Source organism: Rana temporaria, chromosome 12, assembly GCF_905171775.1.
Source record: "Rana temporaria chromosome 12, aRanTem1.1, whole genome shotgun sequence".
Taxonomy (NCBI): Eukaryota; Metazoa; Chordata; class Amphibia; order Anura; family Ranidae; genus Rana; species Rana temporaria.
Window position 1 is genome coordinate 38,419,422 of NC_053500.1, and position 27,248 is coordinate 38,446,669.

Below are 27,248 nucleotides of genomic sequence, written 5' to 3' on the forward strand. Positions count from 1 at the left end.
AAAAAGCACCCCCCTAGCACCCACCAGAGGGTGACACCAAGAGCAGGACAGGAGGGGCGTGAAGAGATGAGTGTGCGGGCAGTGCTGGCTTATGTCTGCCCGATGGCAGTTTAACATCATGTACATCATGTACACAAATCACTGCCCAAGTCAGACCCTGAAGAGCACTTGCAGAGCTGGAGCGGGGTGCCGAGTGCAAGAAAGCTCCCTGTGTGCCTCCTACACTCGGCACTAGTACACATCTATTACTTCTCTATCAGGAGTGAACTCCACTGGACAGATCATTTCTAGTCCCCGCCTCTGTCATGATGTCATTCAGAGGCTGGGACAGGAAGAGAGAGGCACCGCGAGGGAGCTGCATGTTGCTGTTATGAGGTAAGTGAGCAGTGACATACAGAGCAGAATGTATTTGTAATGTTGCAGTGACTCAGCACTTTCTCAGTGCACTGACTGGACTGGTTACTGTCTTGAGGACTGTGGTGGGTTTTGTCAGTGGGTTTCAATGAACTAACACTGCCATTAGCTAGCAATGTGTCGCATGAAGGGGTTAATGTACTGACACTGGCCTCTAATTCAGTATGAGGTGTTAATGAACACTACCATTGATCTGAAATGCATTAGTAACCAGTAGCAGTTAATTAACCCCTTTGTGCTGCATTAGTGGCCAGTGTTAATTAACCCATTCATGCTTTAATACAAAGTGGTTAAATAACACTGACCACTAATAAAGCACAAAAGGGTAAATTAACACTGGCCACCACTGCATTAATGATCAATGGCAGTGTTAAATAACCCCCTTGTGCTGAATAAGTGTCCAGGGTTAATAAGCCCCTTCATGCTGCAGGATTTAAAATAGCCTAATGTCACTGACCATCTATGCTATTATTGTAGCTACTGCACCAACCTCTTGTGCAGCCAGAGTCAGACCAGTGACACTAATGTGATGCCAGGGAACTGCTGTAAGAAGCAGCAGAGCACCTCCCAGATCAAGAAGGTACTTGGCATCATACATGGACACAGACCTATCTTCAGATACCGTCCTCTCTCTCTCTCAGCCGTCCTCTCTCTCTCTCAGCCGTCCTCTCTCTCTCTCTCAGCCGTCCTCTCTCTCTCTCAGCCGTCCTCTCTCTCTCTCAGCCGTCCTCTCTCTCTCAGCCGTCCTCTCTCTCTCAGCCGTCCTCTCTCTCTCAGCCGTCCTCTCTCTCTCAGCCGTCCTCTCTCTCTCAGCCGTTCTCTCTCTCATCTGTTCTCTCTCTGCCGTCCTCTCTCTCTCATCTGTTCTCTCTCTGCCATCCTCTCTCTCTCTGCCATCCTCTCTCTCTCAGCCGTCCTCTCAGCCATCCTCTCTCTCTCAGCCGTCCTCTCTCTCTCTCTCAGCCGTCCTCTCTCTTAGCCCCCACCTCTCTCTCTCTCAGCCCCACATCTCTCTCAGATCCACTTTCTGACCACTACCCTTTCTCCCAGCCCCACATCTATCTCAGCCCCCTCTCTCTCAGCCCCCTCTCTGTCCACCACCCTCTCTCTCAGCCCCACATCTCTCTCAGCCCCCCTCTCTCTCAGATCCACCTCCCTGTCCACTACCCTCTCTCTGAGCCCCCCCCCTCTCTCTCAGCCCCACTCTCTGTCCACTACCCTCTCTCTCAGCCCCACCTCTCTCTCTCAGCCCCCTCTCTGTCCACCACCCTCTCTCTCAGCCCCACATCTTTCTCAGCCCCCCTCTCTCTCAGATCCACCTTCTGACCACTACCCCTTCTCTCAGCCCCTCTCTCAGCCCAACCTCTCTCACTCAGCCCCCCTCTCTGTCCACTATCCTCTCTCTCTGAGCCCCTCTCACTCAGCCCCCTCTCTGTCCGCTACCCTCTCTCTGAGCCCCTCTCTCTCTCAACCCTCTCTCTATCCACTACTCTCTCTCTCAGCCTCACCTCTCTCTCTTTCTCTCTCTGCCTCATCTCTCTCTCTCTGCCTCATCTCTCTCTCTCTGCCTCATCTCTCACTCTGCCTCACCTCTCTCTCTCTCTCTCTCTCTCTCTCTCTCTCAGCCTCACCTCTCTCTCTCTCTCTCAGCCTCACCTCTCTCTCAATCTCACCTCTCTCTCTCTCTCTCTCTCTCTCTCTCTCTCTCTCTCAGCCTCACCTTTCTCTCTCAGCCTCACCTCTCTCTCAGCCTCACCTCTCTCTCTCATCCCCACACCCTCTCTCTCTCTCATCCCCACCCTCTCTCTCTCATCCCCACCCCCTCTCTCTCATTCTCTCAGCCCCACCACTCTCTCAGCCCCACCTCTCTCTCTCAGCCCCACCGCTCTCTCCCTCTCTCTCTCAGCCCCACCTCTCTCATCCCCTCTCTCCACTACCCTCTCTCTCTCAGGCCCCTCTCTGTCCACTACCCTCTCTCTCAGCCCCACCTCTCTCTCTCAGCCCCACCTCTCTGTCCACTTCCCTCTCTCTCTGAGCTCCTCTCTCTGTCAGCCCCTTTCTCTGTCCACTACCCTCTCTCTCTGAGCTTCTCTTTCTCTCAGCCCCCTCTCTGTCCACTACCCTCTCTCTCAGCCCCACCTCTCTCTAAGCCCCCTCTCTCAGCCCCCCCCTCTCTCTCTCTCTCATCCACACCTCTCTCTCTCTCTCTCTCTCTCATCCACACCTCTCTCTCTCTCTCTCTCTCAGCCTCATATCTCTCTCAGCCTCACCTCTCTCTCTCTCAGCCTCAACTCTCTCTCTCAGCCTCACCCTTCTCTCTCTCTCTCTCTCAGCCCCACTTCTCTCTCAGCCCCACCTCTCTCTCTCTCTCTCAGCCCCACCTCTCTCTCTCTCTCTCAGCTCCACCTCTCTCTCTCAGCCCCATCTCTCTCTCTCTCAGCCTGATCTCTCTCACCCCAGCCTGCCTTGTACCCCCCCAAACAGCCCTGTGCCACCCCAGCCTGCCCTGTACCACCCCAGCCTGCCCTGTACCACCCCAAACTTTCCCATGCCACCCCAACTTTCCCTGTGCCACCCTAACTTGCTCTGTACCACCCAATCTGCCCTATGCCACCATAACTTGCCCTATGCCACCCTAACTTGCCCTATACCACCCAAAACTACCCTATATCACCCCAACATGCCCTATACCACCTTAACCTGTCCAATACCACCCCACTACACCAACCTGCCACTATACCACTCTATACTACCCTAACCTGTCACTATACTGCCCTATACTATCATTTACAGGGGCTGGTTTGGGGTGCGCCCCGTTCCCATGCGCTGCCTGCTTGGTGCTGGGCAGCCTAGACAGAGGGGGGTGACACCATGTTTTACCGCACCGGGTGACACCAACCCTAGTGACGCCACTGAAAGACTACCATATACTGCCCCAGTTTATATTTACTAAAATAATTGCATGTACTGTGGGAGACCAGATGTAGTGAATGCAGTGTCCTGGATTTAGTAACACTTTAATAGATATAATTGATACTGTTGTAAATGCAGAGGAAAAATTACTCCAGAGTGCCTGTAGGTACAGAGGTCCGTAATGGCTTGTTTGTAAAGCTCATTTGCTGCTTAGATACATATAATTGCTTGCATGTCAAAAGTCTGGTTACAGCAGGGGCGGCCCGTCCAATAGGGGCACATCAGCACCGCCCCCCTATTCATGTGTCCGACCTCCTGATCTACATGCAGGGCGCCGGACCATGCATTCCAATGAGGGTGGGATTTTGAAGCATGTGAATAGAGCCAGAGGCTATAATAGGCTTCAAAAAGGGGTGGGCTCGGGGGACAGAGCACCCAGTTGTGTGACAATAGAGAATGAATATTCACTATTGCCACACTGATCCTCCTCCCGACCAATCAGAAAGCAGGTCTGAAAGGAGAAGCGATCCTACTGGACACCTAGGAGGAGTATTGCCACCGCCCCCTTCCAAAAAAACACCAGCCGCCACTGAGTTACAGGCTCACTTTAACCACTTCAGCCCCGGAAAGGGTTTGACCCCTTAAAGGGGTTGTAAATGTTATGCATTAAGGTGAAAAAACACCTGGCAATATATAAAAAATGTATTTATTCATCGGTTTAGGCCGATATATATTCTTCTACATATTTTTGGAAAAAAATATCACAATAAGTGTATATTGATTGTTTTGTGCAAAAGTTATAGCGTCTACAAAATAGGGCATATATTTATGGCATTTTTTTTTTAACTAATAATGTTGGTGATCTGCGATTTTTAGCGGGACTGCGACATTGCAGCGGACAGATCAGACACTTTTGACACTTTTTTGGGACCATTGACATTTAAGACAGTGATCAGTGCTAATAGCCACTGATTACTGTGTAAATGTCACTGGCAAGGAAGGGGTTAAGACTAGGAGGCGATCAAGGGGTTAAATGTGTTCCCTGGGTGTGTTCTAACTGTAGGGGGGATGGGATGCCAGGGACATGACATAGATCACTGTTCCGGATCACTGGTAACAGTAGATCCCTGTCATGTCACCTGTCAGAACAGGGAATCGCCTTGTTTACAAAGGCAGTTCCCCATTCTGCCTCTGTAATATGCGATCGCGGGTCGCCAGCGGACATCGTGTCCACCCAACCCGCGGCCGCGCTCCCGCATCATGCAGCGAGCGCACAAGCCGCCCTTAGAGCTACAGCGATTTGCGCAGGAGAGCCAAACTATACAGCGGCTGGTCGGCAAGTGGTGACTTCTTCGTATGCACTTTTTTTATCATATGGTCAGTTTAAATAGCCCAACATCTTTACTTACAACAGTTCAAATTCTACTATTAATGAATGGTCCTCTTTCCAAAACATGGAATTAACTTTTAATGTTTAGCAGTATCTTCTATAAACAGGTGTTGGACTTCTTAGGCCCCATACACACGATAGAATCCATCCGCTGAAAAATCCCAGCGAATGGGTTTCAGCGGATAGATCCTATGGTGTGTACACTCCAGCGGATCTGTTTCCGCGGATATTTATCCCCTGGGATGGATTTCCAGCAGATAAATATTTGATGACATGCTATCAAATCTATCCGCTGGAATCCATCCCAACGGATGGATCCGCTGGTCTGTACAGACTCACCGGATCCATCCGTCCGAAGGGATCCCCCGCATGCGTCGTAATGATTCGATGCATGCGTGGAATTCCTCATATGACAGCGTTGCGCACGTCGCCGCGTCATAATCGCGGCGACGGCGCGACACGTCATCGCCAGAGGATTTCGGCGCGGATTTCAATGCGATGGTGAGTACACTCCATCGCATGGAAATCCGCACAAATCCTCGAGAGGATTTATCCGCGGAAACGGTCCGCTGGACCGTATTCGCGGATAAATCCTCTCGTGTGTATGGGGACTAAAAGTAAAACACAAACTGTGGCATTAAGGAAAAGTAATCTTAGTAAGTACTTACTTGAAAAACAAAGTCTTATTTACGTTGGTGAGATATGTATAAGGTGTGTTCCCACTTCTTAACGATATGAAAGCGTCACAGGGTACTTCTGGTAGCTTGATACAGTAGAAGACTTCTCTATATTTCCTGTCCACATATTTACATTTTTCCTGTTGGGAATTAAAGTAAAAGCCACATTCTGTGTGTACTTCTTTGTTTTTATTAAGGAATGTTCCTGTGTAGCTGACATAACTGGATCCCATATTCCTCGCTTTCCACAGCAGAGCTACCCCTTCACTGGGATGCATTAGGAGAATAGATATTTGTACTTGTCCTTCCCAAAATAACGTGAAATAAATATTATAAGTTCCATTATTAAAATCCTCGATTCTTCCAGAAGCTCCAGCTCCAAGCTTTGGTGAAAAGATCCGGGCTTGTAAGAAGTCTCCTCCATAAGTCTTCCTTTTCCTCAAATAATTGAACATCTCAACCTGAACAATCAAGGTGTCTCCAACACAATAATTAGGTTTATAGTTCAATGTTATTGCTGTGCTATTTATCGCACTGGTGGTTTCATTAAAATACATGGTGTCCTTTTGGGGAATTGTACAGTTGATCATAGTCATTATCTCTGCTATTTGTTGGTCAATGGTTTTGGATTCTGTTGGTATGTACCCAACGTGTTCACAGACAGGTGCCGGATCATTTTTTACATTGAGAAAGTAAAGGTCTGAAAGCTGATGGAAAATTATTAACATTTCTACTGTTACACACTTAGCCTTATCCACAAACACAATTTAGGTGTGAGTTCTACAACAAAGAACCTACCTGACTGAAGTTTAGGTGAACGATGTAGCTACACACCACCATAACGATAACTGTACAACACAAAATGATCATATAACCTTTTCTGGTTGATTTGAACATTTTATTGGTCTCCTGAAACACAAGTGAGGTGTACAATTATAGGGAGGGCTTAAAAAAAATGGCTAACCCAAAGTTTATACAGCTTTCATGCTAATTGGCTTTTAATGGTTAATGCCCTGTTGTGTTCTTTTGCTAAAATGTTGCCTAATAAGTCTTGGGCACATCATGTTTTTGTTTTTAGAATGTGAGGTTACTTCATGGTTATCAAAAACAAAACAAAACACATAAACTGACAGAATATAGGTAAACCATTAAACCTCATTGTTACGTTGCCATTTTTTGGGCAGATTACATGTGTACCCCTCTAGGAGTTTCAGATGCCAGGTCTCCCCACTGCTGAACAGCCAGACACAGAAAACAGTCCTAATGCCGCGTACACACGACCGTTTTTAATGTCCTAGAAAAAACTATGTTTTTCTCGACGTGATTCTTGTCAAACCTGCCTTGCATACACACGACTGTGAGAGAAAAATGCTTGAGCAAAGCGCGGTGACGTACAACACGTACGACGGCACTATAAAGGGGAAGTTCCATTCAGATGGTGCCACCCTTTGGGCTGCTTTTGCTGATTTCGTGTTAGTAAAAGTTTGGTGAGAGACGATTCGCGCTTTCAGTCTTTATGCTTTTCAGTCTGTTACATCGTGATGAATGTACTATCTCCATTACAAACGCTAGTTTTACCAGAACAAGTGCTCCTGTCTCATAACTTGCTTCTGAGCATGCACGTTTTTTTCCTGTCGTTAAAGCCCACACACTACTGTTTTTCACGATGTGAAAAATTGCGACGTGAAAAATTAGAGCATGTTCTAAATTTTTAATGCCCATTTTTCACGTCGAGAAAAATGCTCTGGAGCCTACACACGATCAATTTTAATGACCATTTAAAAAAATTGCATTTTTAACGTCATGAAAAACGGTCGTGTGTATGCGGCATTAGGCTTGTTTTTGTTGTTTTTATTAGGGGATGATAACTTGAATGGGGTTAGGGATTATAGGATGCCCAACTTGACAATGATAAACAAAATCAGGGACAACTTCCTCCCTAATTATAGCTCCCACTTCTTCCTCCTGCACAAATCTTGATCCTTTTCACAGCTCCTCTGGGCCCACCTGGCTGCCACTTCACCAGCCCACCTGGCTGCTTCTTCTTCCCAGACTACCTGACTGACACACTCTGGAGAGCTCCCAGGGCAAGGTTGGATGAAGACTTAAGCACACCGCTATCTTTAAGAGAGACATGCTACAGATGGCAGTCTCTCCCGTTGTCTGTCCCTGCAACATGCTGTTTTACTTACTCTGCCTGTCTTTGCTCCTGCTGCCTCTCTGGAAAGCTTTCCTCCAACTTCCTTCTGCGGTAGGATCCTTCCAGGCCAGCCTCCCGAGCTCAAGCCTAATGTAAAATCCCTCCTGCAGGGGTTTGTCAAGGGCCACGACAGACTCACTCAGCACTTCTTCTCCATCGTTCACTCGACTCCCCTGCTGGCATGGCTCATGTCTATTTATGGGCACCTTAGCTCCCTGCCAGGCCCACTTCATGGGGATTGGCCAATGACCCCTAAATGTGCAAGGCAACCCTCCTAGCTTCTGCCCACTAATTTCTAGAACATTCTCCAATACTCTAAACCCAGGGGGAGGCACCAGGGAACTACCAGGATACGCCCTGAACTCTAGTAACCCTGACCCAGATTCCATGACAGATTTAGCCCTAGGCCGGAGTAAAATTTGCCTGCACTACCAATAACTGTCTATGGCTGGTCTTGGCTCTTAGGCAGCCTATACATTGATCACTTTTTTTTATTCAACTATTAGGTTGAATGAAAAAAAAATAAAGAAATGATCCAATTCCCCCATCTACACATTATAGGTAGATGGGGGAATCCTTCCAGCGTAGACCAGTGCTGGAACAACCAGAGTTGCTGTCCTGTCCCGGCTATTCACAGCGCTGGTCTCTGTCTCCATGGCAGCGACGGCAGCACATAGGAACCCAGTGCTGGTTACTTTATGGGGCTGATGTACAGGAGGGCCAGCACAATTTGTTGTTAGAAATGGGCTGGGCATGTTCAAAAGTCCACATGCCAGAGCCTGCCAGGAAGCCCACACTGCACAGCGCTAATCACAGGCAATGAGACATTTCCCGTTCTGCAGCTGCACAGATCAGGAAATGTCTCACTGCCTGTGATTAGCACTATGGAGTGTTGGCTTCCTGGTGGGATCGGGCATGTGGGATTTCAAACACACCCGAGCTCATCTCTATTGGTTGTAGACAGTAGAGCTCCCTGCAGGTTGCTTAGCAGCAGTGGAGCCTTCTCTGACATGCTGATCGTGATGCAATCCAGGTGATGCTCCAAGTCAAATCCTAGTGTTAAATATCAGTGATTTTATTGATCAAAGCCCCCACTTTACAGGCATAGAGCCCACATGGCTGCTGAACATACAGTTGATTATATATATGTGGTTGTACTCTTGATGCTAATAAATGCTGTGTTTATTAGATCTGACTGGGAGCATCACCTGGATCACATCCGATCAGCATGTCAACAGAGAAGGTTATACAGCATTACTGCTGCTAGGTGACCAGCTGGGGGCTCGGCTCTCTATAACCAATAGTGCCAGCCTGCATCCACCCATAATGTCACCAGCACTAGGTCCTAAATTAAGACTCCTAATAGACTGCTGCCACTGCCAAGGAGACAGATGCCAGACCAGTGCTGTCAATAGCAGGGACAGGACAGCTGGGGAACCCCACAGTGGCAGAACACCAGGGCCCGGTGGCAAGACAACCTTAGCAACCCTGATAGTTCTCCCACTGCTTTGGACCCTTATATTTTCTTACAGAAAATTGGAAAGGGGGGGGGGGGGGTAACAAACTTTATACGGTGTCAGTAAATGAAGAAAATATAATCAGTAGAAAAATATAATTAATTTAATTGATCACATACATAAAAAGTGGAAGTAAATACATCCACACATTAGACAAATATGCGTAGCTTCAAGGAGGAGCCACATTCATGGCTTGTACATGGTATGCCCATTGCCCCCCCCATTGCCCAACATGTTTCGCCCCAAACGGGGATTCATCAGGAGCTTAATACAAGGCATGCTATAAAGAGAAAATAATCATGTATGAATAAATCAATAAAGCATCGAGACAGTAAATAAATAACATGCTCAATGTATAATCAACAATACTTAAAACAAGTATAGTATGCATAAATAGACGTTTTTTATCAAAAAAAAACCTAAAAATAAAGAAAGAGAAAGTAGTGGTCACAATAGTCTAAAATGCAAAATACATGAATACATGCGCCACCCCCCCCCCCCCCCAAGGCTGCAAAAAAAACAATGAAAAAAAAAAAATGAAAAAAAAAAAAATGAAAAAAAAAAAAAAAAAAAGGTCCCTTTGAATTTTTTTTTTTTTTTTAAGTTTACTCTGCTAGGGCGCTGGTCACTGTGAACTATGGGAGCGTTCATGTCACTGCAATCCCGTGATTGCAGGCGAGACGCTACATTTGCAGGGTTTTGTGTTGATTCGAGGAGCAGAGCTAATAGCCCCAGCACTCTCATTGGTCAGACTTCTGCCTGTCTGTGTGTCTGACCATTAGCAATATCTGTAGGACTTGGGAGGTGCTTCCCCCCCAGCAGCCGTCTTACTTTCACTTTCTGTTCTAGTGAAGTCAGGAAGACTGTAGCTGGAGGGACTATTTATTTTTTCCTTTCTGCTCCTATGTGGATGTACACTGGCTGCATTTGAAGTACTAGGCTCACACTGCCTCCTTCCTCCATCCATCTCCATGTGACAGCCAGCAGTGCACACTGAAAACATAGAAGGTACAGTACACGGAGGGTCAGGACTGGGGGGAGGGGGAGGGGGGGAAGTAAATGTTTCACTGACTCCTGATAACAGCTCACTGCACACTAGGCTCAGCCTTATATATTGCAGGAGATAACGTTCTTCCCCTGTGACAGGTTACCCTCAGACTGCTGCTATCTCACTGTTTATTGAACTTGAGGTTAACTCTTTACTTCCCTGCATTTGTTTTGTTGGTTTCTCTGATTACCTACTGGAGGTAGGGTATGAGCCCAGGTTCAGACTACTGCGATCTAAGACATGGCATGTGATTTGCACCCGCACTGCGGTGTGAATCGCATGCGATGTCAGTGAGATGTGAGTTCAGCCATACAGTTGTTTGGCTGAACTTTTCCCCCCACACTGAAATTGGATCGCATGGGTGTTCTCACCTATGCGATGCGATTTCTGTGAGTTCACAGTTCACACTGCGATCTGTGAACCGATCTGGGGGTGCCATTAACATTGTAATGACACCCGCAGCTGTTCGCAGAGGGCAGTGTGAACTGCCAGCAGGAGAGATGCGATGCGGGAACCAACGCTGAAATCGCACTGGTTCCCGCATCACAATCAGTGTGAACCCAGGCTAAAGGAGAAGGATCATCTCATAAAACCAGGGCTGGTGCTCCATGCTTCTAGATTAGAAGCATCCACTATTTTAGAATTCAACTGTTTGTTAAACCTGGGTGTATTACAAGGATGAGGATGATGATGACAGGTGCATTATACAATGATGAGGATCGGTGTATTATAGAATGGTGAGGATAAAGATGACGTGTGTATTATACAATGATGAGGAGTATGATGATGATAATGATGGGTGTATAATATGGGGATGACGATGACGGGTGTATTATACAATGATGAGGAGTATGATGATGATAATGATGGGTGTATAATATGGGGATGACGATGACGGGTGTATTATACAATGATGAGGAGTATGATGATGATAATGATGGGTGTATAATATGGGGATGACGATGACGGGTGTATTATACAATGATGAGGAGTATGATGATGATAATGATGAGTGTATAATATGGGGATGACGATGACGGGTGTATTATACAATGATGAGGAGTATGATGATGATAATGATGAGTGTATAATATGGGGATGACGATGATGGGTGTATTATACAATGATGAGGAGTATGATGATGATGATGGGTGTATAATATGGGGATGACGATGATGGGTGTATTATACAATGACTGGAGCATCAGGGTGTCAGACAGTGTTATTGAGTGTGCCACATCATGTCTCGTTGGCTGCTTTGCAATACATAATTTTGGGGATTTCTGCCATGCCATGTGCTGACTATGTTACACTACATAATAGTCACAAATTGTGAGTACATCTGTCCTGTAATGTATACAGCTATATACACCCATCTGTATATAGAGACCATCCTCCATCATCACTGACTGCAGATATACATCATTATTATTGTATTTATTTTATTTCAGGTACTTCTATAGCGCCGTCAATTTACGCAGCGCTTTATACATTGTACAGTCACATTAGTCACTACCCTCAAGGAGCTTACAACCTAAGGTCCCTAACACACATTCATACACATACTGGGGCCAATTTAGACAGGATCCAATTAACCTCCCAGCATGTCCTGTTACTGTATACATAGCTGTATACAGGACAGATGATGTATATCTGCAGTCAGTGATGATGGAGGAAGGTCTCTATATACAGGAAGGAAGGTTGGTGTATATAGCTAGCTGTATACAGGACAGATGATGTATCCCTTCATACCCTGATCTGTGAGGCTGAGCTGTATATTCTGTCCTGTGATGCTAGGGCGGTATACTCTGTCCTGTGATGCTAGAGCTGTATACTCTGTCCTGTGATGCTAGGGCTGTATACTCTGTCATGTGATGCTAGACCTGTATACTCTGTCCTGTGATGCTAGAGCTGTATACTCTGTCCTGTGATGCTAGGGCGGTATACTCTGTCCTGTGATGCTAGGGCTGTATACTCTGTCATGTGATGCTAGACCTGTATACTCTGTCCTGTGATGCTAGAGCTGTATACTCTGTCCTGTGATGCTAGGGCGGTATACTCTGTCCTGTGATGCTAGGGCGGTATACTCTGTCCTGTGATGCTAGACCTGTATACTCTGTCCTGTGATGCTAGAGCTGTATACTCTGTCCTGTGATGCTAGGGCGGTATACTCTGTCCTGTGATGCTAGGGCGGTATACTCTGTCCTGTGATGCTAGGGCGGTATACTCTGTCCTGTGATGCTAGAGCTGTATACTCTGTCCTGTGATGCTAGACCTGTATACTCTGTCCTGTGATGCTAGGGCTGTATACTCTGTCCTGTGATGCTAGACCTGTATACTCTGTCCTGTGATGCTAGAGCTGTATACTCTGTCCTGTGATGCTAGGGCGGTATACTCTGTCCTGTGATGCTAGGGCTGTATACTCTGTCCTGTGATGCTAGAGCTGTATACTCTGTCCTGTGATGCTAGAGCTGTATACTCTGTCCTGTGATGCTAGACCTGTATACTCTGTCCTGTGATGCTAGGGCTGTATACTCTGTCCTGTGATGCTAGAGCTGTATACTCTGTCCTGTGATGCTAGAGCTGTATACTCTGTCCTGTGATGCTAGAGCTGTATACTCTGTCCTGTAATGCTAGCACTGTATACTCTGTCCTGTGATGCTAGGGCTGTATACTCTGTCCTGTGATGCTAGGGCTGTATACTCTGTCCTGTGATGCTAGGGCTGTATACTCTGTCCTGTGATGCTAGGGCTGTATACTCTGTCCTGTGATGCTAGGGCTGTATACACTGTCCTGTGATGCTAGGGCTGTATACTCCTGACACTATGGGTGGAATACAGGGGATGGTGTGGGTGGAGTATGTAAGGGGTAAGATGCCGAAAGAAGCCGAACGTCATTGCGCATGCGCCGTATGGAGCCGCAGCGACGTTCGGCTTCTTTCGGCATCTCGTGACACGATGGATGCGTCGGTCGGATGCCTGTCCATCAATTAGGAACGCCCACCGCCAGCATCGTACCCGGAAGTGGCGGTGGGAACGAATAATACAAACGCTACGTACGGAGGTATTTTTTACATAAAACCAGCCGATTCTAACTGTAATTATTATAGCAAATGCAATGTCAAAACTTTATTTTTAGGGGAACCACCGCTTTAAGTATGGACACCACTATGTGACACTATACGGCAGTGTATTTCCTCCAAATCAGCTTTTAATAATAACTGCAGTATGCGACATGTTTAGGAATTGGGGATGGGGAAGGCGAGAGGAGGGGGGATAAGGGAAAACAACATTTTTATGAATGAGAATTTTGAACAATGGGGCAGATCCACAAAGCACTTACGCCGGCGTATCTCGAGATGCGTGGCGTAAGTGTATATATACGCCAGTGTAACTATGCGCCGTATCCACAAAACGAGATACGCCAGAAAAAAGGCTTTTTCCGACGACGTAATTTTTCTGCGCCGGCGCAACGTTTGCGCATATATACGCTGGACGCACCATTGTTTTGCTATTCAATTATGCAAATGAGGGAGATACGGCGATCCACGAACGTACGTGCACCCGACGCGGGCTACGCACGCCGCGCATAAGTTATACGTCCGGTCTAAAGTTACCCCTCATAAAAGCAGCTGTAACTTTGCACCAGACGTGTGCAGGTCAGCTGGAGAGCAGCTTCAGCAGCACTGTTAGGGACGAGCTGAGCATCCACACTTGCAGGAAAACAATCTGTATGCCAACATGCCAGGGGGAATCCATGGTCATAGCTATACTACTGGCTTTACATGCGCGTAGAAGGAGGAGGGCACGGGCGCGGATATACCGACCGCGCTTAAACGTCTTTGGCATGGGGGATTCGGAGGTGTATCGCATCTTCAGATTCAGCCCTGCTGTCACCCTGGAATTAGCCACAACCCTGAAAGATGACATCACTGTTAAATGCGGGGGGGGGGGCTGGGGAAGGAGAAGAGGTGACAGAGATACAGAAGACATAATGGACATATGCCTCTAACATGTGTCATGCGAAGTGTCAAAAACCTCTTCCTCTTCAGGCGTTGCTTCCAAAATATTCAGACATAAATTCCTTCATTATACGATGTTTTATTCTTCCAACGATATGACAGCAAACAGTTTATGCTTACATTGTTACGTTGTTACAGACATCATGGCAGGTAGGCATCACAAAGTTACAGAAGGAGGAAATAGATGTTACATCTTCTCTGCTGGAAAGAGCCCCTTATGATCTTTCTCCTGGGTGAGGGTCCCTTCCCTCCTAGCAGGTTGGGTTCCAACTTCCATCTCATCAGCAGAGTCCGATGACCCTGAGACCCCCGTGGGTCAGATGACCCTGAGGTTTCCTAGCTTGCTATGCTTACCACGTGTACATTTATACAGGTTTAACAGCTAACTAAGCACAATTGGCTCGTTTCCAAAGAAGGTTGCGATGAGCTCTAACGCTCGCTATGTATATTTAAGTAACATCTCCTCCCCTATCCTTGACATAGGACTTTAAGAATAGATATGGCCTACAACAGATGTAACTGACCTTGTTTGCCCTCAAAGCTACCATGTCTAAACCAAAAATGACTCAGATACATTTATTCATAAAAATATTAATGAATTTAAAATCTAACAATTCCCCCTTAATGCACTGTAATTAACAAACAAAATAAGTGCATTCATCTTAAATAATAAAGGTTTCTGATTCACTTTTTTTCCCAATACAAATAAGAAGGCCAGTATGGTGGCCTGAGTTTATGGGAGGAGCCCGGAGGGTATTTAAGCAGCCCACTCACACATGCTCTTTGTCGGTTCAGTGTGCAGTACTACACGTCACTGGGCCGACTCTTCCCAGCTCACCTCATGTCCGTGAGTCTGCGCATTCAATCGCATTCGACATCGCAAGCGCTTTGCGGCTTCTCCCTTCATGGTCTTCGCCGGCGGTTCCCACTTACTGTCGCAGGTAGGATTCAAACCTTTTCGTATCTTGTGCAATCTTACAATTCCTATCCTGCATCCCTTTTGGAAAAAAACTGCCTCTGAGTTACTTTTGCTCATGTTCCAACATCATTCGGCTCAGGCAGTACATTTGTAACTTCCTTCTGCCCAACATACGATTCATTTGTAAATCCATTTGGAGATTGACATGTGTTTGTATGGGTTCTTTGGCAGATTGAGGTGGTAATTGGACTCACATGCCTTCTCTGCACTTGATTAGCCTGGGGGGATGGGTGGTTGGTAGGTGTTCGGTTTCAAAGCAAAGGGTAGCATACACTCTACAACCAATTTGTATCAGATTCGTTCAATACTCCTTACTATGAATTCGTATCGGATTCATTTCATGCATTTTACAACCATTTTGTATCAGATACATTGCATACTTTCTACCGTTGTCATTCATTGTTTCCCCCATGTCGTGTGTTTTAGTTCCCGCAGCGGAACTTACGAATTGCTTGTACACGGCTCTTCTCTCTCATTTATTTACCAAAGTTATTGCCTGTGTGTCATGCATGGCACCACACCACACTCTTGGGATGTGTTGCACATCCACTCCAGTCCAAAGCAAACCCAGTCGCACGTTCACTGTCCCAGGTAGGATTCGTTAGCTTGTTTGTCATGTCAAATTCGTGGCCACTCATGGTGTCACCTGTACCATATGTTTGGTTCCCGCAGTGGAGCTTACAAAGCATTGATACGCACTTCTTGTGTTCTATTTTCTACACCAAACCTTGTTGTTTTGCCCCATGCACGGCATCACGCTACACGTTCCCGACATGTTTCACTCCAGCCACAGTCCGCCGCAAACTCACTCGCATGGCCCACTGTCGCAAGTAAGATTTGTTATTACATTCTTTATGTTCTATTAATTTGCTACCATTCGTTGTCTCCCATATCGTTCATTAGTGGCCCCTATGGAACCTACGATTCAAACAGGCGTTGTCCTTCTACCTTATACTGCTTGCTTAAGGTACAAACAAACCAGGTGTTTCTATCCTTTCTCAGTAACCCAATTCTTATTGATTGAGACCTTGCAACCATGCAAATCGTCTCAGCAGTCTGATACCCTTGCAACACATGACCCTTACAAAATGCAAAAAAAAAAAAAAAAACGCAAAAAGGAAAAAAAATATATAAAACGCAAAGAAAAAAAAACTATTGCCACCACGTAATCTCAGCCCAGCAACCTGACACCTGTTGAGACCGTTGCAACAATGCAAAATTCGTCTCCACAGCCTGACACTCTTGTTAAGACCCTTGCAAACGCAATACCGTCTTAGCAGCCCCACACTCATCGAGACTCTTGCAACCACACTAAATCGTCTCAGCAGCCTGACACCCTTGTTAAGACCCTTGCAACACATGACCCTTACAAAACGCAAAAAAAAAAAAAAAACACAAAAAAAAAAAAAAAAAAAACAAAAACAAAAAAACAACGCAAAAAAAAAAAAACGCAGAAAAAAAAATAAAAGAAAAAAAAAGAAAAAATTGCCACCACACAATCTCAGCCCCGTTGAGACCGTTGCAACGACGCAAAATTCGTCTTCGCAGCCTGACACCCTTGTTAAGACCCTTGCAAACGCAATACCGTCTCAGCAGCCCCACACTCATGGAGACTCTTGCAAGCACAGAAAATTGTCTCAGCAGCCTGACACCCTTGCAAACGCAATACCGTCTCAGCAGCCCCACACTCATGGAGACTCTTGCAAGCACGCAAAATTTGTCTTCGCAGCCTGACACCCTTGTTGAGACCCTTGCAAACGCAATACCGTGTCAGCAGCCCCACACTCATGGAGACTCTTGCAAGCACACAAAATTGTCTCAGCAGCCTGATGCCCTTGTTAAGACCCTTGCAACACATGACCCTTACAAAACGCAAAAAAATAAATAAATAAATAAATAAATAAATAAATAAAAATAAAAAAGCAGAAAAAAAAAAATTGTCACCACACAATCTCGGCCCAGCAACCTGACACCTGTTGAGACCATTGCAACCATGCAAAATCGTCTCAGCAGCCTCACACCATTGTTGAGATCCTTGCAAACGCAATACCGTCTCAGCAGCCTCACACCATTGTTGAGATCCTTGCAAACGCAATACCGTCTCAGCAGCCCTACACTCATCAAGACTCTTGCAACCACACAATACCATCTCAGTAGCCTCACACCATTGTTGAGACCCATGCAAACGCAATACCATCTCAGCAGCCCTACACTCATCAAGTCCCTTGCAACCACGCAATACCGTCTCAGCAGCCTCACACCATTGTTGAGACCCTCGCAAACGCAATACGGTCTCAGCAGCCCCACACTCATCAAGGCCCTTGCAACCACGGAATACCGTCTCAGCAGCCTCACACCATAGTTCAGACCCTTGCAAACACAATACCGTCTCAGCAGCCCCACACTCATCAAGACTCTTGCAACCACGCAATACCGTCTCAGCAGCCTCACACCATTGTTGAGTCCCTTGCAAACACAATACCATCTCAGCAGCGCCATACTCATCGAGACCCTTGCAACCACGCAATACTGTCTTGAGCAACCTCCCACTCGTCAAAGACCTTTGTGACCATACAGTCTCGCCCCAGCTACCTGGCATTCATTTATACCCTTTGCAGCCAGACAAATCATCTTTGGACTCATGTACACTGCTGTTGGTAAAAAAAAAAAAAAAAAAAAAAATGGGTTCAGACGGATGTTCAGAGGCATTCGAAACGCCAATGCCTGTAACAGCTTGTAAACACTGCCAGATGCAGTAACTCATGTTTACCAGCATTTCATTCACAGTCGTTTTCATAAAAAAATTTAAATTAAGGGGAATATTGTCTCAGCAACTTGACACTCATTTGAGACCCTTGCTAAATGTAATATCATCTCAGCTACCTCACACCCTTTTAGACCTTTGCAACCACACAATCTCATCTCAGCAACCTGACACCAGTTCAGACCTTTGCAGCCATACAAAGTCATCTTGGCAACCTTACACTCATTTGAGACCATTGCAAATGCAATATCGTCTCAGCAACCTGACACCCATTTAGACCCTTGCAGCCATACAAAGTTGTCTCAGCGGCCGACGCTCATTTGAGACCATTGCAAAACACAACATCGTCTCAGCAACCCCTCACTTGTTGAGACCTGTGCAACCACACCATGCCATCTCAAAACAAACCTCATAATCATCGACACCTTTGCAACCACGCAATATCGTCTCAGCAAACCAGACTGAGACCCTTGCAACCACCAATACCATCAAACCTTCATACTCAAGGCCCCTGCCACCACACAATATCGTCCCAGCAACCTGACACTCACTGACACCCTTGCAACCGCACAATATTGTCTGCAGTAGTATAAAACACTTAGCGGCATGCACCTACGTGCAAACCCGAATACAAACTAAACTTGCAAACACACCTCAGTGACAAACAATCAGCCACACAAACACACAGTGGCACCCAGTTGGCCATTCATCTTCAGTGGCACGCGGGCCACTCATCTTTTCTCAGTTTTTTCCCTGCGGTTAGTTCAGGTTTTCATCCAGCACCAGCGAGTGCACGTTGGCCTGCGAGTGCACGTTGGCCTGCGAGTGCATGTATATCGTCTTGTTGAGCACCTGTGTATTGTCTTGATTTTCTCACACCAATGCAAGATCCAGTCCAAGTTCTCAAACTAGACCAAGCATCAGTAGCAGACTTAGCTATGTGGGACAACTTCCCCACCTGATAGAACATCATTTCAATCTTCATCCCGGCAGTGTCAGCCGAGCCACCAAAGGCTTTTGCAGCCATTTTTAGGCCGCCACTGGTTCTCCAAAACTTGGCCCCCAGAAATTCTCTTAAATTTTTGCTTCACCCAGTCTTCATCACGCCTCGTGCTGCACCCCATCATGGCAGCTGCCCAGGTCTGGGACCACACTTGAACAGGACAGACACTGTTCTTCACCACAGACAATCAGGCCACAGCCGACATCATCAATTTAGATAGATCTAAGTCACTCCCCATCACTTCCTGCGCAGGCTCGCGCAGCTGTCACTCCGTCACCAGTTAATATCTTATGTAGACCTTTTCCAGGCAAATGCAAAAAGCAGCTGATGCGCTTTCCTATTCCAACCTTGGAATGGATGTTTTTTCCAGCAAGAGCCTGGAGCCGACCCAACAACTATCCCTGTCCCACCATGGACATTGCTGACGATGGACTGAAGTCGCATCTCGCCAACGCAATCCAACTTATTAACCATTTCTTGGCACGCAACACACTGAAGGCCTATCGCACTGCTTGGAACACTAATCGCAAATTTTTGGCCCCTTGCCCCGGAGCAGCAGTAGGCAACGTTGGACACATCCTAGCCTTCATATCGTATTGCCACATGCAGCTGACCATTTCTCAATACTATCACGCCATATCTAGATGGCATCCAGCATTTCCTGTCCCTGCAGGACCCCAGTAAACCGTCAGTATTCTCGAGCCCATACAGTCAAGTCCCTCCTACAGGGCATACAGAAGCACCAACCTGTAGTCAGTGGCAAGCGCCTACCTTTCAAGAGTCCCCTCTTTAGGGACATGTCTAAAATCCTTACTCGTTCCCTGTTTAGGGCTTTGCCCAGTCTAGTCACCCAACAGCCATCTACCAGGCCTTCTACGGTTCCCTACAACCTAGTGAATTTAGTCAGCGGCTCCGGCAGTCACACACTGCTCCGACGCCACCTGACTCGCTTTCGAACCACTACACTCTCACAGTCTGCAAACGCAACAAACAGGCCCCTGGGGTTGACATCAACCTGTTTCAGACTGACAACGCCTGACGCCCAGTGATGGTGCTCGACCCACTACTGCTCCATCTACCCAGCCAATCTGATGGTAGCTCGTTGCTACCCTTTCTAAACCAGCTCCCTGAGTGTCAGCCAGTGTGTCAAGCATGTCAGAATCCTCCTAAGTAACTTGGGCTTCAAACCCCAGTCAGTTCTCTGGACATTCTTTCCGAATTGGAGCAGCCTCAGTTGCCTCCCAACAGGGAGTACCAGACTACGTAATCAAAATACCAGGCTGATGGAAGTCTCCTTGTTTTGCTACATACATCCCAAATCCTCATGAAGGAATGGCACAAGCCTTTACCAAGCTGGCTCAATAAATACAAGAAATGAATATAAACTATTTCCCTATCTGAGTCTTTTGCCCCCTTTTCTTGGCATACTGACCAGACCACCAAGGCACACTTCAGGTCTATTTATGTTGTAAGTCTTGTCGCGTGTTTATGTGATCCACATCTCTCTCGGTCAGAGGGTAACGACCATAAATTAGAAGGCCAGTATGGTGGCCTGAGTTTATGGGAGGAGCCCGGAGGGTATTTAAGCAGCCCACTCACACATGCTCTTTGTCGGTTCAGTGTGCAGTACTACACGTCACTGGGCCGACTCTTCCCAGCTCACCTCATGTCTGTGAGTCTGCGCATTCAATCGCATTCGACACCCTCCCGCCCTTCCCTTTTTCAGGGCACTTCTCAGCATGTCCTTCTTCAATTAACTACCCATTACTTACCTTGGGTATGCCCCCTTTTCTTGGCATACTGACCAGACCACCAAGGCACACTTCAGGTCTATTTATGTTGTAAGTCTTGTCGCGTGTTTATGTTATCCACATCTCTCTCGGTCAGAGGGTAACGACCATAAACAATACAATTTAACATTTCAGATATTGTACATAAACTTTTTCCAAAATTCTGCGATATTCCTGTGAAATATTTAAAGTGGAGTTCCACCCATTTTTTTATGTTTGTCTGTGCTGCATGCTCTAATCTCATAGTGTTCAGAATGGACAATTTTTATTTAATTTGTTGCTTTATTTTGTAGTCCTTCATTACTTCTTCCTCCTTATTTGCCTAGGCTATTTGCAAGGGTTTCTGGGATAGGCATCATGTTTCCCAGTAGTCCTTGCAAACCTGACTGAAACCTATTACATTGCTTGTGCACTGAGCATGTGCGAGATATGCAAAGCTGAAATCCAGGAAGTCATACAGTCTGGCTTCATGATGCCCACACTTAAGATGGCCACGGTCTATTTCTAGATTATAAACTAAATGCTGTAACAACCTAACAAAACGGACCTTAGTTTACAGACTAACTTTACTAGAATACATTAAGCTTGTGTATTACAGGGGTATTTATATTTAAAAAGTGAAATTGTGGGTGGAACTCCCCTTTAACCATTTGATTCCGTTAAGAAATTATAAATTATTATATTAATTAATTTTTTTATTCTTCATCTAAATTATGTAATATTAAAATTTCTTCCTTTACCTTCATAAATATTACTTCTTATAACTTCAACCATATCATATAACTATTTATCATAAAGAAGAAATAAATATATTTGATGTATCAAATTATATTACTCTATAACATTAATTAATAAATACAATTTTTTTATTTCTCTTGAAATTTCAATAACCAAATTTCTTCAGTATAAGTTTTTTTATACATTATCCTAGACACTGAACAATTTATAAACATAATACATCATCTATTTGTTTGTGGATACATAAAAACATAACTTTCCCATTATTTGATTGTCATATTTTTATATATTCTATCTTTCTTTCTATTTATTTTTCTATCTTTTTTAATCTATTTATTTTATTTATCTATCCATGTAATTTATTTATCTATCCATATAATTTATTTACCTATCCATGACCAGCAAGCAACTCTTTCTTTTAATTATTTTTTCAATGTTCCATATTATTTAATTCAACAATAATTCTGTTTAGATACTTTAAAATCTTTTTCTTCCACACAAGCTTGTATGTTTTTTAACTATATTAATACTTCAAATGTATACTTTGTTATACATTCTTGTAATAACAAACTATCCATCCAATATTCCCAAGTTATGTGTTCTATAAAAATGAATACAAAATTAATTATTCTATATGAAATAATAATTCTATGTGTATCAATATGTATTCTTATAAAAGATTTAGAAACCAAAATATAACAACTATTTTTCCATATTTCAAAAAATTCCTATATTAGAATTATTACATTCCAACTCCCCCTTACATAATGATCAATCGATCAATATGTCACTTTTGATGTAAATCCATATGAATAAATCATTGAAGTTCATCCAAAAATGTTGATCCTTGATAACATAATCAAAAAATAATTTGAAAAAAATAGAAGTAATAACCAAAATAGAATTTTAGTTGTGCTTGCTTCATGGTCATGAAAGTATCCAAAAATAAAATAACCTTCCCAATTGAAATCTGATATTTCAGTTGGCATTCCTATTGATATCCTTGGTACTTTCAGATCTATATTCCTAACCATAACTTTAGCTACTGGAATAAATTATGAAACATACTCATAAAAAGTAGAAATCTTATTCAAAACATAATTTCTGTTCAAATTTAGCAAAGGCCTAGCCGTATTTTGTGAACAAACTTCTGAAATTCCTATACTTGTACTTTGTCCTATGCAAGATTGCAAATAACTACATATGCTAATTTTAAAAAAACATAGAAGAACAGACATTCTTCATCCTGTCATTAACTCAAAAAAATGTAACCAACCCTTAGGCCCCATACACACGAGAGGATTTATCCGCAGATACGGTCCAGCGGACCGTATCCGCGGATAAATCCTCTCGAGGATTTCAGCAGATTTCTATGCGATGGCGTGTACACACCATCGCATTGAAATCCGCGCTGAAATCCTCTGGCGATGACGTGTCGCGCCGTCGCCGCTATTATGACGCGGCGACGGGCGCGACGCTGTCATATAAGGAATTCCGCGCATGCGTCAAATCATTACGACGCGTGCGGGGAATCCCTTTGGACGGATGGATCCGGTGAGTCTGTACAGACGAGCGGATCCATCCGTGGGATCCGATTCCAGCAGATAGATATTCTGTGCATGTCGACAAATATTTATCTGCTGGAATTCGGAAATATCCGCGGATAAATTTCCGCCGGAGTGTACACACCATAGAATCTATCCGCAGAAACCCATTCGATGGGATTTATCTGCGGATAGATTCTATCGTGTGTACGGGGCCTTACTTTAGAAAAGGTTTTAAACCAAAAATATAACAGGTAAATAAGTCACCTAGTATTTACCTTTTCTTGAATCATCTTACCCTATTTAGACTTTAAAATACTATTGTAGTATTCTATAATATCTGGGTACTAAAGATGATAAGAAACAATAACTTTATCAAATACTAAAATTGCATACATGTCCTTCATCACCTGTCCTATAAAAATGAAAAAATCATTATCTGATTCCATGGTTTGAAAACAACCCCAATGGAATGTGACAGAGTTCATAACTTAGCTTTCATTAAAAATATATTATTTTTTCCTAGAATTACCTCAATTAATTTTATCAAAAATTAACTAAAAAGGAAAAAACATACTTGTATACTCCTTCAGCAGGTGAAAAAATCTAATATACTCAATCTACATAGATTGCAAATCTCTCAATACTTTATAGTATCAGATCACTCGTTGCCTTTGAATTGCTCTATAAACATAATAAAACAATATTCAAGAAGTTTGATGACAAAAATGCTCTAATAATGAGTAGTTCAAAATTTCTTTCATTAGCTTAAACAAAAAATCAATTAATCAATTTGTCAGTCAATCTGTCAGGTACCTGGATATGCAAAAATAAATTTTTTCATTTAAAAATAATTCTATCCATTTTTGTTGGAATCAATTATTTTTACAATGAATTTTATCTTCATTATCAGTCTGTACTGAGACAAAATTTTCATCGTCCCCCTTTTTATTCTGTGACTAAATATTTTACCATATTATTGTATTTTTCTTTACTATACTTTACTTATAATAGCTTTAATTTTGCAAAAGAACATTTAGGTTGGGTTATCCTAAATATCTTATATCAGAAAGAAACTTAAATCATGTTTAAGTATTTTTCTTTTTTTTAACCAACTTATACGGTATGGTTAATTTAACCACATGCCCTGTCACTCTGACTGCTAAACAAACAAGTCTTAAGATAATTTTTCAGTGTAGACAGATACTCAGAAAGTTTCATCTGTGCCAATATAAATATACATACATATACTGTATATAGATATAAATGGATTCCTCCCAATAAATATCCACTGAAAAATTGATAAAGTAACTTTTGCATAATTAACTTGCATAATTGTGGCTTATTACACTGCATAATTTTAGCTTTAATTGACCTTACTTTTTAACATCCAGTTGTCACTCAGACAAAAGCTTAATCAAAGCCTTGTGTAGACACCCTCATGTTTAAAAATAACACCTTTAGTTTTATCAAAACAAATGGTGCAGAATCCACGTGTTTTTTTTTAAAACAATTACTTTAGTTAGTACTTAGTAATACCTTATTAAATATTTTTTCCAACCATGCACCTTTATTTCAGATCTCCGAAAAAAGTTTAAACACTTAAAATGTGTTTATATCCATAGAGTTGAAAAACTCTTGTCATGACTGACCATCTGCTTAGTAACTCAACCTCCATTTCTCTGTTAATGACACACTTCCAAAGAAAGATCTCTGTCACTGTCAGTCTTGGCTACCATTCACTATACAATTTGTCTAACCAATCTCATTTTATCGTTTTTACAATTTTTAACCTTTTTTAAAAATTTTAAAACATATTTGGTTTGTACATCTGCTAAAAATCATGTACATTACGTTATAATATGACTTTGATTATAGTAATGACAAAACATTGTTTAGGAGAAAATCTCATGAAACTTCACAGATTAGTTCCAGCCTAATGAACTGTGAATTGGCCAATTTCCTGAGAAAATTCCTCCAAACAAAATTCTCATTCTCATCTGAAATAGTCAATTATAAAAACTTTTAACAATACTTTTTCTTCAATTTTTGCTAATTTTAGATTGAACAAAACTTTCATATTTTAATATTTTTCCTGGGTAAACTTTAGTATTTTAGAACAATTTACTACTTTTAATTAAATAACCAAACCCAAGTTTGGAAACTTTTGTAAAAATTGCTCAATCCTTAACTTATTATTTTCTACAACCAAATCTGTAGGATTTTTGTTAAATACTAAATACCTTGTTGTTTACCATTAACTGAATTGTATACAGTTCTTACATAATTGTAATCAATAGTTTTTCCTTTAAACTTCTGCCCCTGTTTGTGCTTTGAATGACATGTAATAACACATTTCTGTTGTTTTAGGCTAAAATATTCCCGAACATATATATGCAGCATTAAACTTAATTTCCTTATTAAAGAACTTCTTACACTCTGGTATTAATTAATTAATTAATTACCCTACTACCTGTTTACATGCCTGCACATAAACATATATATATATATATATATATATATATATATATATATATATATATCTCAATTCCCGAATATTACTGAGATATACTTCTGAACCTTGAGATTAACCATCCCATGTTAAACCACTTATATAAAAAACATATTTACCCCTTGTTTAGAATGATTTTCCTGTGCACTTAAAAAAACAAGCAATAAACAATGTCCTTTAACTTTGTCTTCTTTAGTTTTAGTTTCTTTCGTTTGTTTGTTACATTGTCTATCTTTGGTGATTTTTCTTGTTGCATTTTCATGTTGCTGTATCTTCATACGTTGCTTTATTTTTGGAAGAATAATGTCCTTATCTTATTCATTGAAGAATTAATTTTCTCTTGATCGTGGCTCGCCTTCTTATTTTTGTTCTTTTTCCGTTCCTTTTGGCTCACGTGTTAGTGTAAATGTTTATTTAAGCTGTAAAGTAGCCTCAAGTAAACAAATGTAAAGATGCGTGCGTAAAAATAATGTCTTTCTCCTTTTTGTGTATGCGAAAGGAATGTATAATGTATAGTGTATTCTTGGACCGTTCAAACATCAAAAATCCCTAATAGCTCACTCAAAGTGTACATCTGCCTGTGTGACTACAATGGTGGCCTTAAAAAAATAACGTGAAGCTTCTATTTGGCAGCTTTCTTCACGTACGTAAACGTCTACGATTTTTCTCCATAACCAGAAAAGTCCTCAATGGATTTTGCATGATATCTTGAACATTCTGTCCAAAAGCTGTGGCTCAGTAGCCCAGTGTAAGGTTTTTTTTTTTTTTTTTTCTGCTCGTAAGCTACAAGCATTCTGACAGGTGAGAAAACAAAACAGCGTAAAAACTCACCCTGTGTTTTTGAGCCTTCTCTCGTCTGATGGAACACAAACGCCTTTTACAGTTCTAGGTTCTTTGGTCGTATTTTTCATCAAGACTTGAAAGAACAACATCTTTGACTTAATTTCTTCATTTCCCCCTTGTCAAGGCTTTAGGAAAAAAAATGACCAGTCTGGCTGGCGATCGCCAAATGTAAAATGCCGGGGGGCAAGGGGAAGAGAAGAGGTGACAGAGATAGAACAGAGGACATAGTGGACATATGCCTCTAACATGTGTCATGCGAAGTGTCAAAAACCTCTTCCTCTTCAGGCGTTGCTTCCAAAATATTCAGACATAAATTCCTTCATTATACGATGTTTTATTCTTCCAACGATATGACAGCAAACAGTTTATGCTTACATTGTTACGTTGTTACAGACATCATGGCAGGTAGGCATCACAAAGTTACAGAAGGAGGAAATAGATGTTACATCTTCTCTGCTGGAAAGAGCCCCTTATGATCTTTCTCCTGGGTGAGGGTCCCTTCCCTCCTAGCAGGTTGGGTTCCAACTTCCATCTCATCAGCAGAGTCCGATGACCCTGAGACCCCCGTGGGTCAGATGACCCTGAGGTTTCCTAGCTTGCTATGCTTACCACGTGTAAATTTATACAGGTTTAACAGCTAACTAAGCACAATTGGCTCGTTTCCAAAGAAGGTTGCGATGAGCTCTAACGCTCGCTATGTATATTTAAGTAACATCTCCTCCCCTATCCTTGACATAGGACTTTAAGAATAGATATGGCCTACAACAGATGTAACTGACCTTGTTTGCCCTCAAAGCTACCATGTCTAAACCAAAAATGACTCAGATACATTTATTCATAAAAATATTAATGAATTTAAAATCTAACAATCACCAGCCAGAAACACCGCTCACAAG

At 43.2% G+C, this 27,248-nt stretch overlaps 2 protein-coding genes across 4 annotated transcripts in view; both read right to left on the reverse strand.

Annotated features, from left to right (window-relative positions):
- The window catches only part of LOC120919213 (NXPE family member 4-like), a 242,112-nt gene that overhangs the window by 84,534 nt on the left and 130,330 nt on the right, over positions 1-27,248 (reverse strand). The window lies entirely within an intron of this gene.
- The window catches only part of LOC120919212 (NXPE family member 1-like), a 193,010-nt gene that overhangs the window by 35,442 nt on the left and 130,320 nt on the right, over positions 1-27,248 (reverse strand). For 2 of the 3 annotated variants that reach the window (XM_040331263.1, XM_040331265.1), the window contains exons 2-3: positions 6,193-6,303; positions 5,386-6,101 (exon numbers count right to left, since the gene is read on the reverse strand). In XM_040331263.1, the coding sequence (XP_040187197.1) occupies positions 5,386-6,101; positions 6,193-6,291 (815 nt within the window). In that variant the 5' untranslated portion in view covers positions 6,292-6,303. Of the gene's footprint in view, positions 1-5,385; positions 6,102-6,192; positions 6,721-27,248 lie in introns of those variants that run through there. The other variant, XM_040331262.1, reaches the window with a different exon arrangement.